This window comes from Glycine soja, chromosome 14 (assembly GCF_004193775.1).
Source record: "Glycine soja cultivar W05 chromosome 14, ASM419377v2, whole genome shotgun sequence".
NCBI classification, from domain to species: Eukaryota; Viridiplantae; Streptophyta; class Magnoliopsida; order Fabales; family Fabaceae; genus Glycine; species Glycine soja.
In genome coordinates, this window is record NC_041015.1 from 15018114 (window position 1) to 15033809 (window position 15696).

A 15696-nucleotide genomic window follows, 5' to 3' on the forward strand; every position below is an offset into this window, starting at 1 on the left:
ATGAAAAAGGTTGCATTCATCTACATCCCTAAAAAATCATGTTAACTGCATAGATTTCCTACATCTAATGTCCAATCTTTTGAATTTTGGATGATCGGCCCTCTCAATGAGTCAATCTCTTGCTTTCTCATAAGGGTGGACTCGTGGGTACTAGTACCCTCACCTTTAGAGGGCTACAAGCCCTCGCCTTCAGAGGGTTGCACGTCCTCGCCATCAAAGGGTTGCACGCCCTCACCATCAGAGGGCTGCACGCCCTCACCTTCAGAGGACTGCACGTCCTCGCCTTTAGAGGGCTACGCGTCCTCATTTTCAGTGTGCTCCATATCCACACCTTCCTTAAGAGAATTTAAGGTCCTCTGCCATTAAATGCTTAACTGAGACTTGCGCTCCCGGTTAAGGGGCCAGTAGTTCCCTTTTATTAGTTCCTGGGCCACCCCCTGATATTGAAGGGCGACCAACTGTGCGAGCACAACCAGAAAGGGAGGCTATCACGTAGCTACTATGCATACCTGGGCAAGATTTCACCCGTGCCACTGCAAAGAGACGAGTGCGGATCATGCGCACCAACATGACCACTCTTACACAGATATAGATGACGTTGCTACTTAGCAACATTCTGCCCAGCGGCCGCAGTGCCGATCTCCCCCTGCGGAAGTATCAGTTGGTTTGTGCCGTCCCGACATAGGTAAGTATGCACATCGCTCAACTGATTTCTGATGTCATCTATTATTTGCAGGGGTAGCGCCCACAAGACACCCAGTGGACCCGAAAGAGCCCAATAGGGCCCTGGGGTTTCCAGCTCTGGTTACGGGCCTCTGTCAGTCCTACAGGGCGCCCGTCCCCCCAGCAAGTTCATGCTATCGTGACATAGGTAAGTATGCCCATCTCTCAACTGATTTCTGATGTCATCTATTATTTGTAGGGATCACGCCCGCAAGACACTCTGTGGACCCGGAGAAGTCCAACAGGGTCTTGGAGTTGCCAGCTCTGATTACGGGCCTCTGTCGGTTCTACGGGGTTCCTGTCGCCCCCAGCAAGGTCATCAGGCCCCCTACTAATCGAGCTTTCATCAAGAAGTACTGCGCCCCCAGGCAGGCGCAGGGCGAAACACCCCAGCAGCCTGGGGACGGCCGACAGCGGGCAACAGACGCACCACCACCACCTCTAGAGTTCACCTCAGCTCATCCACAAAAAGGTTAGAGCGTTGCCTACGACACATGGCCGACCAATAGGCGACCAAGTCCAAAGCCAAAGGTAAGCAAAGTATTGGGTCAGTGACCGACAAGTCATAAGGCGTCCAGCTCAAGACGTTAAAGAAGCGCTACTAGGAGGCAACCTAGTACCTTTTAAATCTCTGCTTGTTATTTGATCACCTTTGTTTCTCCAGTCATAGTAGGACACACCTAATTGTTCATGATCCTAGGAATTTAAATAAAACAAGCACAAGCTCGTAAGGTATTCATACCTCACAATATATATATATATATATATATATATATATATATATATATATATATATATATATATATTTATATATATATGTATGTATGTATGTATGTTTAGGTAGTGAAAATGCCTTAGATATGCATGTATATAGCAAAAATACCTCACAAAATATATATATGTATGTTTAGGTAGCAAGATACCTTGGATATGCATGTATATAGCAAAAATACCTCACAAAAATATACACATGTTTAGGTAGCAAAATACCTCAAAAAAAAGAATATGTAGGTATTGTGCACTTCCGTTCGCACGCCTTTTTCGGAAAAAAAAAGATGTGATCTCGGGCATCAACCGTGTCCAGGTTACAAGCTGTTAAAAAAACAAACAAACAAACAAACAAAAAATATATCTTTGACTAAAAGGCCAGCACGCTTTTGAAAAGAGATAACTTCCAGCTTTTCTTTGAAATTTTTTTTTTACTGATCATAACCAGTTTTTGAAAAAAGATGTGTATGCACCTGAAGGGTGAATGCTGTGAAAATTTTCCCGAACGCCCAAAATAGACTTGGATGAATGCATGATTTGATAAAAGAACAGATTTTGGAAACATTGGGTTGACTTAAATAGGGAAAATGAATCCTGAGCCCTAGTGTCACATAACCATAAAAACTTGATGCTTGAGTGTCCTCATAGGTGCATGCATGACCAGTTTTGCATAAAATTTCCTAATCGTCATCGTTGCATGTGTGTCATGGAAATAATGTGGGGCATCCTCTTTATCCCTGAACCGCTGTCCAAACCCTGACATATATCATGTCCAGCCGTTCTACAAGCCTTGAGCCAAAATCCCAACTTACCATAAACCTTGACCCAGGGTGAGAATGTCAGTCCTTGCCCTCGGAAGAAAACTAAAAAGAAAATTCCCAATCAAAGAAAGGGAGAAAGAAAAAAAGAAAGAAAATTCCCAATCAAAGAGTGGGAGAAAGCAAAAAAAGAAAGAAAATTCTCGATCAAGGATCGGAAGAAAACAGAAGAAATATGCAGAAAGGCCTTTGGACCAGACAATATCTGAACAATATAGAATTGTCACCAAGTAAACAAGAAAAGAAGGAAACCACGACCTAAAGTGGTCCTCTCCCTTTGATTGCCAACCAAAATCCTGTGCATCGGTGACTTGTTCACCTCACACTAAACAAAAACAAAAAAGGAAAAGGTCAAAAACACTCAAAGCCAAATTTCCCACCAAGAAAAACAAACCATTCCCAAGAAAAAGTCCTATTGATCCATGATCACGCATGTAATCTTTGATTTGATAGTAAATGATTTCCAAAATCAAGTCATGACATATCTATGGTTCGGAATTAGGATAAAACACTTACCTGTGTGAGATTGATACACTTTGAGTGATTTTCTTCTATTTTTGTTGAACCCAGTGCTTCCTCTGAATGGTCATTTAGAAATGAAATGCTAACATCCATAATCTCATTTATGGTTATGAAAAAATTTCATCAACATACTCTCCTTCCCCAATAGACACATTGTTTTTCATCAAAAAATCATATGTTGCTCTGATCAGTTGGAAGTTTTGTTTCTTTACTAAAGCATGTCCGCATTTTAGTGAAGAAAACACTGAGACTATTTTTTAGTCTCACAGTTATCAAGAACTACGTAGGTCTGAGTTCCTCATCACAAATTGAGGATACGTAGGAGCAAAAGCCCTGCTTTTGTCGATCACCCCACCATGTGTTACCGTGACCCAAGAGTCTGGTGGCATGCGGAGCCACATGACCGTGGGATCCCCAAATTCGTATGTTCCATCATTTAACACTTGTATGTTATCTTGTTTCCATGACTTGAGGGACTAACGTTTGTTTTTGTTGTTTTTTTTTGTCCTTTGTTTTGTGCATACATTTTGTTTGGACTGTCGCGTTAGTGCTTACTTCGTTATCGTCGATAATGTTTGTTGAAATTCCAGAACCTTGTAGGGTTTTCCTATAGGAACGTCGTCCTAAAATAAAATGAACAAAATCATGAATAGAAAAAGAAAGAGGGGTTGTGAACAAATGTCGTATATATATATAAAGAAAAGAAAGGAGTTTTTCTTGTGTGTGTGTAAATAATGTGTGAAAAGAAATTCTTGTGTGTGAGCAACGAGTGTATATAAAGAAATTTTTGTATAAACCACGAGTGTATGTTGAAAAATGAAAAAGAAATCTTTGAACAAGAATAGAGTTTTATATAGACCGTGTTGATATAAAGAGAAAGAGTTTTTAATGCGTGTGTATACAGAAAAAATTTGTTGTGTATAGGAATGTAGGTGTACAAAGAAAACCTTTTCTCATAGTTGGTGATGGATGTATAGTTTTTGCGAACATATAAAAATGAAACAAAAAAAAAAGAAAGAAAGACCTCGAAGGTCGGCATGTTATGGTCATAGGAAGCATAAATCATTCATAGAGAGCAAACATATCTTTTGGAAACAAGAGACTAACGCTAAGAGTTTATTTTCCAGAATAACCGAGATAAGAATGGATGGATTCGCTGAACCGATGAAAGAACATAATTTGGAAATATTGGGTCTACTTGTGTAAATCCCAAGCCTTAGTATCACAATGCCATAAATTGGATGCTTGAGTACCCACCTAGCTGTAGCCATGACTAATTTTGCACGTTGTTTCCAAATCATCATTGTTATGCGTGCCTCGTGGAAATAATATGGAAATTCAACCCGAGACCGACACCTTGACACACGAATTTGTTTTGCCCTAGATATCAAAATCGGGCTCGCACGATGAAAAGACCATGTTGAGACACAACCTTAAGCTACTTTGAACCTTGGCCGATGAAAAGAATCCCCATCCTTTCCCCCGAAGAAAAGGACAGTAGAATCTCCTCAAGGGAGAGCGAATAACAAATGCTAAAACCCGAATTCCCAATCAAAGATCAGAAAGGAAGAAATGAAAAGAAAGGAAAGAAAAGGAAAGGAAGGATTCCCGATCAAAGATCGGAAGAAAGTAAAAAGAAAAAGATCGAAGGAAAAATAGAATAATTCCCGATCAATACAGGAAACCAGGAAAGAGAACAGAAGATCTTCTGACCAGATAAATTTTCGGCAGGGTAAATAACTGCCGGCATAGGAAAACCCATTTTTGAAGTAGTTCTTCCTTTGGGATTTCCATTCAAAGTCGCTCTCGACTGGCGATATCCCGCCCCACATAAACAAAGAGGAAAAGACCAAAACACCTAGCTTCCTCTCCAAAAACACTACCCTCGAGAAAATCCTATTGATCCGTGATCGTGCGTGTGATCTTTTGGTTTGATAGGAAATCATGTGCAAAATAAAGTCATGGTGCAGCTATGGTTTGGGATTAGGATAAAACACTTACCTGTGTGAGTTTTTATACACTATGAGTGATTTTATTCCCAGTTTCAGTTTGACCCGACGTTTCCCCTGAATGTTCATTTAAATGTTGACATCCTGCCCTTCATTTTCGGTTACAAGGAAAATTACTTTTGGCATGAGTATATTGTTTCTCTAAAATATGGTGCTCTCGTGAAATGATTTATTTTTCCTTGCTAAAGCATGTTCGCCTTTAAGGTGAAAGAACCCGGTGGACCATTCGGTCCCGCCGACAAATCTTATCCGGAGCCCCATGAATTGATTGTCATTCATGCATCCTCCACCATCGAGTCTGGAGCCCCATGAATTGATTGCCTAGCGCTGTTCGTCTATCCTCCCGCCAACAAATCTTATCCGGAGCCCCATGAATTGATTGTCATTCATGCATCCTCCACCATCGAGTCTGGAGCCCCACAAATTGATTGCCTAGCGCTGTTCGTCTATCCTCCACCCTCAAATCTTATCCGGAGCCCCATGAATTGATTGTCATTCATGCATCCTCCACCATCGAGTCTGGAGCCCCACGAATTGATTGCCTAGCGTTGTTCGTCTATCCTCCACCCTCAAATCTTATCCGGAGCCTCATGAATTGATTGTCATTCATGCATCCTCCACCATCGAGTCCGGAGCCCCACGAATTGATTGCCTAGCGTTGTTCATGCGTCCTCCACCATCAAGTTCGGAGCCCCACGAATTGATTGCCTAGCGCTGTTCGTGTGTCCTCCACCATTCTATTCGGAGCTCCATGAATTGATTGCCTAGCGCTGTTCATGCGCCCTCCGTTATCAAGCACGGAGCCTCCAGTGACTGGAAAATATATTTTTTGTTATTTTTCCGATCGGTTCCTTCGCCAAACCTGTGTATACGTATATGTTATGTTATTGGTGTTTTTTGTTTGTGTTTGTTTTGTGTTGTGCAGAGAAAGAAGAATGAGAGACGGAGTCGTCATAGACTAATCACAGAGAGGGCAAAGACGGACAAAATCAGTGTTTTATCTTTGCTTTCCTCTTATCTCCGATAAAAGGTAAGTAAAGAGGGGCAACTATCATACCCTAATTTCGTCCGGGTACCATTGTTTGACGACATGCAACCTTTTTTTGACAGCTTCGAGGTACTGGGCACCCTTTGTTACACAATACGTGAAGTTCTGTGACACGCCGAAGATCAAAAGGAAGCATTGTTACACAATCCGTGAGTTTCCGTAGCATGCCGGAAATCAAAAGGAAGCATTGTTACGCAATCTGTGAGGTTCCGTAACATTTCGAAAGCCAAAAAAGAGTAATTACGTGACCCGTAAGGTTCCATAACCTTACGGAAAGAAAACAAGTATCGTTACGAAATTCATAAAGTTTCGTAACGTTACGGAAAAAGAATCACCAAAAAAAGCAAAGGGGGTGTACTTAGTAAAAAAAGGGGGTGCAAATAACAACCAGGCCCACTTGGGCCTTCCAGGATGTTCCTCCAGAAGGCGGTTGCTTCTGGAGGAAGCAACCTGGCTCGCCTGGGCAAGCTGGGTGGCAAGCTCCTCCCCTATTTTCCTATAAATAGATGGAGGAGTGAAGGAGAATGGGGTTCAGCCCTTCTGGTATTTCGGGATCACTTAAAATTAATGAGAAAAATTGTTTCTGTGAAGAAAATCCAAGCCGAGGTGCTTCCGTAACGTTTCCGTGGGTGATTTCGCGAAGATTTTCAACCGTTCTTCGTCGTTCGTTCTTCGATCTTTAACCGGTAAGTTCCCAAAATCGAACTTTTCAATTCATTCTATGTACCCTTGGTGGTCCCCATTTGTTTCGCGTACTTTTATTTTCGTTTCATTTTCTTTCTGTACCCCCTTTTGACGTGCTTTAGTCATTTACTTAAGTCATTTTCTCGCCTAATCAAAAAATAAAATAAATTTCCACCGATCATTTGAATTGTAATATCCGTTAATTTCTGTTAAAATGAAATCTCACCGTTCGGTCATGCCGTAACCACGTTGGAAACCAAAAAGAGGTAAAATAATAATATAATAATCAAAAAATATCTTTTAGTAAAATAAACCAAAAAAAATCAATCGGAAGTTTCTCTTTGGGATTTCTCTTTCTTAATTGAATTGACTAATAACTAAAGTGAAACTAAGGCTAAAATTAACTCGCAAAGTCAAGCTCGTCCGCAAAAAAATCACTAAAAAAGGATTTTAAGGTTCGATGCCTTAGTTTTTCTCACCAAGTAATAATGGATCATTTTAAGGTCCAACGCCTTAAAAGGACCACCTTCCAAGTAAAAAGAATCGCTTGATTCGCCCTTTAGAAAGAACTACGTAGGTCTGATTTCCTCTTCGATGGAGGGTACGTAGGAGCAAGAGCCCCGCTTTTGTCGACCTCAAAAAAAAATTAAAAAAAAAAGAAATAAAAGTTTAGATACACAATTTCACACAATTCTAAATTAAGGCTGTTGTCTTTTGGGACAAACGTGAGAGGTGCTAGTACCTTCGTCAAACGTAAATACAACTCCCGAATTTGGAATATTCTTCATGACCGGTTTCCTTCGGTTTTTCCGACGTTTTCCACAAATAAACGTTGGTGGCAACTCCGCGCATTTTACTCCTTTGGATGACGCACCCGTGAGCCTCGCCTCGCTCGCCCGTAAAAGGGTAGGTTGCGACAGCACTATTTTCGCTGTTTGTTGGTTGATTCTTCTTGAAAAAATCCTTTTTGCTTTCATCAACTTCATGATGTTTGGCGGGCAAAGCACCTTCGACAACACGATCTTGCCTCATCAACCTTCGCTGCTCTTGAGCTTGCAGGACATGTAGCACTTCTGCCAATGTGATTTTCGACAGATCCTTTGTGTTCTCCAATGAAACTATAGATGCTTCATACCTCTCCGGCACCGTTACCAAAATTTTCTCTACAATTATCGAATCAGTAAAATCACTTCCCAACAACTTTATCTTGTTGGCAATACCCAACAATTTGTTTGAGTATTCTTTGATTGTCTCTGACTCTTCCATCCTTTGAAACTCAAATTACCTCCTTAAATTCAACATTTGCATGCTTCGTATTCTATCATCTCCAGCGTATTCCTCTTTTAGATAATCCCAAATTGTTTTGGGTGATTTAAGAGTCATGATTCTCATGAATATCATTTGTGAAACGCCAGTGAACAAACATGACCTCGCCTTTGCCTTCTTCATCTTTCTTTCCTTGTGATTTTTAATTTGGGCCATGGTGGGATTTTCAAGCAGCGGATATATTTCATAATCCTCTTCCACAGCATCCTACAAATCCAAAGAATCCATGTAGGATTGCATTTTCACTTCCCAAAGATCATAATTCTCTCCATCAAAGATTGGAAGAGTTATGTGGGAAAAACTTGTTTCACCTTCCATGGTACAGGTCCCGTAAGAATAAGGCTCTCAATACTAATTGTTGGTTTTGTGGGAGAAATTATAAAAAACAGAGGAGAGAAGAGAGACAATACGTATGCGGAGGAAATAGAATTATTCTATTCTAATTCAAATTGTTCTCAGCAGCGATACAATAAATAGCAAAAGATAAACTAATTAGATAACAAGATATTAGCAAAACAGAATATTAAAACTAACTTGCTCCTTAAAGATAGGAATCACTTATTGACTAGGTTAATCCATTAAAACTGACTTACTCCTAAAATATAGGAAACCAACTTATTTACTAAATCCTATTTTAAAAACTGAAAAATAAAATATTATACAGTTACAAAAGTATATCTTCAACATAAAGAATCTTTATTACAAACAAATTATTAATGATTTTACAACAAAAAAATAATCAAGAAGGACATATTCAAATGATTACGAGGGTACCATTTTCGCAATTCACTTAGGATACCAAAAGTCTTAGTACCAACTCTGTCCCAAAGCAAATACAATCTCAAGACAGAGACCTTAGTTGACCTATCCTTGTCCGATATGTTGCCGAGTACTATTCAGATTGGGTGGGTACAAACAAATCCGTCCCAACCCGTTGCATTAACACGACCAGTTGGTCTTGGCTGTTTTTCCTTTTGTCTAAACTGCTCATTGTAAAAGTGAAAACAAACTATTATTACTATACATTGACTTATGCACTGCATAGGTATCTTGGTTTTTAAAATATATTATTTATAGTAAATAGAATTATTAAAAAGTTTAAAAACAAAAATAGAGAGATAATTATCTGTTTATTTAGAATTTTTATTGTCTATTAAAATTTTGTTTAGCGGTATTTAGTATATGCAATATTAGGATATAGTTTTACTTAAACTTGGTACTTTCAACTCTATATTTTATGAACTCTATTTAAATCTATTATCATAAGTATGCAATAATATGTAGATAACACTGTTATATCATTAAATTAAACGCTAATGTAACTTGTCGAGGAAATAATGACTATAAGTGTTAATTAGTTCTTTCTCGCCATTGATATGTTGTTGTACGTTTTGTTACCGTTGACATAAGGGGTTTAACTTTCCCATTATTATGTAATGTGGAATTTTATCTTTATAATTATATTTATAGTCCAACAATATTATAATTTATATTTTTTTAATGTGCAATACACATGAATAAAAAAAATTATACTGTAACTAGAATTCATAAATTAAGATTTTGAAGTACATTATAACCATTTTGTTAAGAAAATTAGCATGCTTACAATGAATATTGAATGCACTACTACCTTGCAACGCAATTACTAGCTTTATTTGTTAAGAAAATGGTTGACAAAAATTCTTCTAATGAGAAATTATTTTACTCATATCTACTGGCACAAAAATTAGAATTTTTTTCACAATTCTTTCACCAAAAAAAGTGCTTATATAGCAAACAAACTCACCTTTTTTTTTTAAGCAAAGAAGATTGCAGAGGCAACAAAATACTGTCTATATTCCAACTAGATTGACACTGCAACCAGCATTAAACCTATGCAGCACCCATGGAATTCATATAACAAAATAGTCTTCTTCTCTACTTCCTAGAAGTCTACAACTTTAAGATAGTATGAATATTTAACAGTTCAAGTATAATAGTTTTCTCCATAAATGATGGATAATGCAATGGAATCATTTCTTTTTCTGTTTACAGGTCCATCAAGAAAAAAGATCTGGTGTCAATTTGTTGTTCGTTATATAGAAGCAAAAAGTAAAAGACAAACTTAGAAAATATACGAAAAACAAAAAAAAAAACATAAAATTGCAATTTATAAATACAAGCACACCCATTAAATACAAGATGCTTTTTATATAGAGATAAAGCATAACTGACAAATGTAAAAGAAACTCCACAATTTAATGCTCTTAAAAACGCAACATAACAATAAACATCACAATAACATCTCTTAAGAACTTGGTCTAATGACAAATTATTCATTATAAAACAACTGAAGCACTGAGGCATTTTTCAACAAAGATGTGGCATAAACGTTAGGGACTTCTTCTTGAGCGTGGCACTGAATCCTACTCAGCCTTCTTTGCTTGCACTACTCACTTCCCTACTGTCTGCACCATTTCCCTGAAATATCGTGAAAAATTTCTCTGTTAATCTTCTAATACAAAATTTTACAAAATGGTAATAAAAAATTCAAAGGTTATAACTTTTTCTTGTATAGTTTATCTTACCAGGAAAGGATTATAAGTGACAGGTATCAAATATATATCATCTTTTCTTGCAACAGTCACTCCAAATTCCTCAGTCATGTCAAAGTCCTCATTTTTCATTCCATTTGGAAGCTTCCAATCAAAGTGATACAACAAAAATGCAAGTATCAGCTCAACACTTGCTAAACCAAAGGTGCTTCCTGGGCAGATTCTTCTTCCAGCACCAAATGGAATGTACTCAAAATTACACCCTTTGAAGTCAATAGAGCTATCAATGAATCTCTCTGGATAAAACCTCTCTGGTTCACTCCAGTAATTTGGATCTCTTGCAATTGCCCAGACATTGATAAATACCTTGGTTTTGACTGGTATATGGAACCCATTAATCTCACATGCCTGTGCACATTCTCTTGGAAGTATAAGAGGAGCTGGTGGGTGTAACCTTAGGGTCTCTTTGACAACTGATTTCAAATATTTTAGTTCATCCATGCAACTTTCGTCAACCCTTCCTTTCATGTTGAATATCTCTCTCACCTCAATTTGTGCTTTCTTCATCACTCTTGGATCTCTTATCATCTCTGCCATTGCCCAATTTATGGCAGTTGCTACTGCATCAATTCCACCAGCAAAGATGTCCTGCAAGGATATGCAAAGAGAGTAAGTTATGATTTGATTTTTCTGAAGTGAGGAGTGTACTATAGGCTATAGAGTATAAAGTGCACTTACAAGTTAAAATTGTTGATTAGAAGATCAGTTATTTACTTGTTGAGATTGTGAAAAATTACATACTCATGTATAACAAACTATGAATTTATTAAAATATATCTAAACAATAGATTTTCTCATTAGTAGTTATAACTTGGCACTAATTATCTAAAATGCACACCCTTCACATTGATGTAGTCGAATTCAAAAGGTATAACATGCAGAAGGCATCCAATAATACAACACGGAAATGGCTACACAGTAGAAAACTTTGAAGTGCTCATGTGTGGTATATTCTGGTGTAGGTATTAAACATGTGTCTAAGATCTGTTTATTTTATTTTTTTTATAGGCAAAAGGTATTTCATTAAAAGATGTAAAACTCAACTCTGGCACAAGAAATACCACTATCATGTTAATAAAAAGAGTCGGATGCAAAGAATATACCAAACTAAACCAAATAAAAACAAAGACCTCCAACTGAAGGACCAATACATCAAGAGTCAAGACATAGATCTCTTAAACATTTTTAAGAGAAGAAAATAAGATAAAATATATTTAACTTCTCTATAAGCTAAAATCAACTTATGTACCTTTTTTTTGTGCTTATAAAGAAATTTATTCAAACAAGACCAAAGTGTCATAGAAATGAGCTATGTTCATAAAAGAATGGATTAACAAATGTGGTTGTTATCCTTACCGAGGTAACTGCCTTGATATTGTTAATAGTTAAGCTAAATCCCTGGTTACTAGCATTACCCTCCTCGTATTTAAGGAGAACAGCTAACAGATCTTCCTCTGCTTTGCCGTTGCCTTCTTTGGCTTTTGACTTTGCCTCTTTGTGTTCATTGATGATGTCTCCTAGTATCCGATCAATTTGTCCAAACAGCTTCTCAAGCTTAGACCTCAAACCAGTAACATGTTGAAGCCATTTAGCAGAAGGAAATAAATCTCCTATGTTAAAACCTGCTGCAACTTTTACACCTTCTTTTATGATTGATATGAATTCTTCTTTGTCTTTGCACTTCATGCCAAACGCAGCTCTCGAAATTATATTGCACACTGATGAGTGCACTGCTTCAGTGAGGTTGATGGGGGACCCTTCATGTGAACCAACCATTTTGACAAGATTGGTGAACTCTTCTTCTCTAATTGACCGGAATGAGTTGACACGTTTTGGGGAGAGAAGCTCCATGGCGCATATTTTTCGTACCTGTCTCCAATATTCTCCATAAGGTGCAAAAGCAATACTTGTGTGTTCATAGGTCGTTATTTCTGAAACTAGAAACTTGGGCCTTGATGCAAAGTTGACATCATGGGTTTTCAGTATCTCCTCAGCATACTCTGCTGAGGAAACAACGATTGTGAAGATCTCCCCAAGTTGGAGATGCATCATGGGTCCGTATATTTTGGCCAGGTCTCTTAATTTTCGGTGTGGTGTCGATGTAACAAGCTGGTGTAAATTTCCTATAATAGGCAGTTTCCATGGTCCTCGGGGTATGTTTAGAGACAATTCAGTTCTCTTGAGTTTTCTCCCTAGTTTTAGGATCAGAATCATGAAGAGGAATAAGGGCAAGATAAGGGCTAATGAGTTGAGTATTTGAGAATCCATGGTGACTAAAATGATTAGTAAGAGGTTCTATCAGAAACTCCTTATATATAAAGATGAATAATGCTGCACATAAGGGAGAATCCAAGACTTGGGGGATTTTTTATAAACTAATTTTAGTTTTCTGTTGTTTCTTATATTTTATACAAAAATAAGGCCTACAAAGGCCTCATTTTAGCGAAGAAATTTCAATTATATTATCACCACAAACGCTAACTATCATCTACAGCGAGTCTTAAATAACCATTAAACCAAAGAAAGACAAGGCAAGTTCATATGCGCAAGGCTTGCCTTCTCTTTCTTGAAAAAAATTATGTCCAACTAAATCTCATTTTTGATGTTATAGCTACGCAATTCTTCTACATGTTAAAGTATATTTTTATTTTTATATTAGTATTGTTTATATTCATTGTTGAGCTTATTTTTAATTATTTTTGTACACGCAAGTGTATATATATATATATATATATATATATATATATATATATATATATATATATATATATATATAATATTAGAGCCTGTGTAATGTATTTTCACCACAACTAAATTTGTTATTAGTCAGAACTAAAATAAAATTTGTTAATTTATTAAGAAATAAACATAAAAATCATTAATTTATTAGATATTTAACCCAAAACAAAAATTTATTTAAAAACAAATACAAAAATCAAATATCTATTAGGAATAAAAACATACTTAATCTTTTATATATATATATATATATAACACTCTTTTAGTAATTAAAATATATTTATGACATTTTTTTAATTATAACATTATGTTACTATTATTTACAAAAAATTAATGATGCAGTTGGCACTGTAGTTTAATGTGACAAGCTATAGCCAGCACTAACCTCACCAGATTTAATTTTATAGATCATAGGCATGTGTCTGTACAGAAATTTTTCCGGTTATTTTGTTTTCGTAAATTTTAATAATTATATCAAAATGGTCACCTGTTTAATCATACAGTCTGCCAAGACGAAGTCTAAAACTTCTACTAAAACCCAACCAATAGTTGTTCTTTTAGTTAATACAACCACCAACGGCTTATGTCCTTTTCTTTCCTTATCTTATATGAATAAAAATTGGTGAAAATCTACCCTCTAACTAATTGATATTTAGAAAGGATAGAGAGACAAGAAAGAAAAATATAAATATTATAAAGAATATAATGTGATAAAAAAATAGAAATAAGAAAATAATAAGTGACAATAACGTATTTAGAATTATAAAATGTTCACATATCTCTCTTCTTCTTACGTAGAGCAAATTTTATACTTTTCTACATATTTGATAACGTAGCAATCCACATCCATGACTAGTAAATTAGACTTAATTGGAGACAAAATGGTGGATGTAATTTAAAGTAGAACTGTATGTGATACAAATTATCGTACATGCTTGTAAATCAATTGGTGGCATATATTGATGGAAAAAAAAATTGTACAAGATGGAAAAAAATTGATGGGGGTTAGAAACACTTCCATCAACATTAATAAATTGATTATTAAGAACTACGCGGCCCGGCTTTTGATTAGTTTTGGTTGACTTACTGGTGGAATTAATATAGTTTAAAACTGATCCATTAATGTAACAAGTGAGCAATTTCAATTAATGAAACGGATATGGATCTAAAATAATCAATGTCGGTTGACTTGTGTGAACATTTAAAACTGAAACCTAACTGATGTAACAAATGTTGACCTATAATTATCAATGACTTGTCTGCATGGAAGCGCTTTTCATGGGTCACAGCTGCAGAAAGATACGAATGCTTCAACTTCGAGCTAGGGACAGAGGGAGAAGAGGAAGGGCCAAGTGCAGGGACGGAACTACGTTTACAGTAACAGGGGTAGTCGCCACCCTGAACTAGAAAATGTTCTGAATATATACAATGACAATAAATATTGTATTTGCCTTGTTCTACATTTTCATCCCGCTCCCCTGCCTTCAGCCTTGTTTTATATTTTTGTAACTTTAGGTTTAGAAAGTTGTTAGTAATAACCAACAAATGGAAAAGCTAAATGATAATAGATTTAATTCTCTTAAATAAGATTTTAAGTTTGATTCATGTGAATGAAAAAAGTGTGGATAAGAGAAAAACCATATTAAATATAATTAGTTAGATTTTTCGATAAAAATTAATTATCGACATATACCAATAATATGACAACAAACAAAATTCACTAATATTATTGATTTTATGTTTAGTCAAAAAATCTCAAAACATATTAAGTGATCAGGGGTAATTAAATAATTTATAACATGTTTTGCTGATAAAAAAATTACGACATGTTTTCTTTTTTTCTACTATGTATTTGTAACGAGTATTTTCTTTTAAATATTGTATTATAGTATTATTCTTCTTATATTAAGATTTAACTTTGCTTTATATCTTATTTTACAAATTTTGTTCATAGCAAACTAGCAATAATTATTCATGGAAAGAATTAGAATAGACATTAGAAAATGTTTTTATTTTCATTTTAGGATTAAATTTTATTTTTAATTAATTGGTTAAATTTCTATTTTGATCCTTTAATTTTATTTTATTTTATTTTGACCCTTATGTTTTAAATGGTGTTAATTGGTTGAACAAAAATTTATTTCATGTTCAGAGTGAGCAATAGTCACTACTAGAAAATAGTCTTTGAATATCGGTTATTAAGCACTTTCAATATCAGTTATTAACCGATATTGAAATTACCGACATTAAAAGTATCAATGTTAACATCGATTTTAAGAAATTGATGTTAAACTAAACTACACAACATCGATTTTCTAAAAACATCAATGCGTATAGGAAGAAATAACAAAAAAAATGTAAAATATGTATAAACCAATATCGATATTGTTGAACAGAAAACAACATTAGTTTTTGTGAAAACCAATGATGTTTTCTCCTCAACAACATCAATTTTAGAAAAATGG

At 35.9% G+C, this 15696-nt stretch overlaps 1 protein-coding gene across 1 annotated transcript; it reads right to left on the reverse strand.

Annotated features, from left to right (window-relative positions):
* Positions 1 to 10026: 10026 nt before the first annotated feature.
* On the reverse strand, positions 10027 to 12878 carry LOC114383577 (cytochrome P450 71D11-like). The gene is made up of 3 exons (XM_028343273.1): positions 11849 to 12878; positions 10466 to 11080; positions 10027 to 10358 (listed from the first exon to the last, which is right to left on the reverse strand). The coding sequence occupies exons 1-3, from the start codon at positions 12758 to 12760 to the stop codon at positions 10308 to 10310; spliced, it is 1578 nt and encodes a 525-aa protein (XP_028199074.1). The 5' UTR covers positions 12761 to 12878; the 3' UTR covers positions 10027 to 10307.
* Between the last annotated feature and the right edge of the window lie 2818 nt (positions 12879 to 15696).

What these genes read in the sequence shown, in the direction of transcription:
- LOC114383577 (XM_028343273.1), bottom strand. Translation starts at nt 12,760, where the DNA reads ATGGATTCTCAAATACTCAACTCATTAGCCCTTATCTTGCCCTTATTC. An exon ending in ATATCAAGGCAGTTACCTCG is followed by an intron (nt 11,081 to 11,848) that starts GTAAGGATAACA and finishes ATATCCTTGCAG; the next exon opens with GACATCTTTGCTGGTGGAAT. An exon ending in TCACTTATAATCCTTTCCTG is followed by an intron (nt 10,359 to 10,465) that starts GTAAGATAAACT and finishes ACGATATTTCAG; the next exon opens with GGAAATGGTGCAGACAGTAG.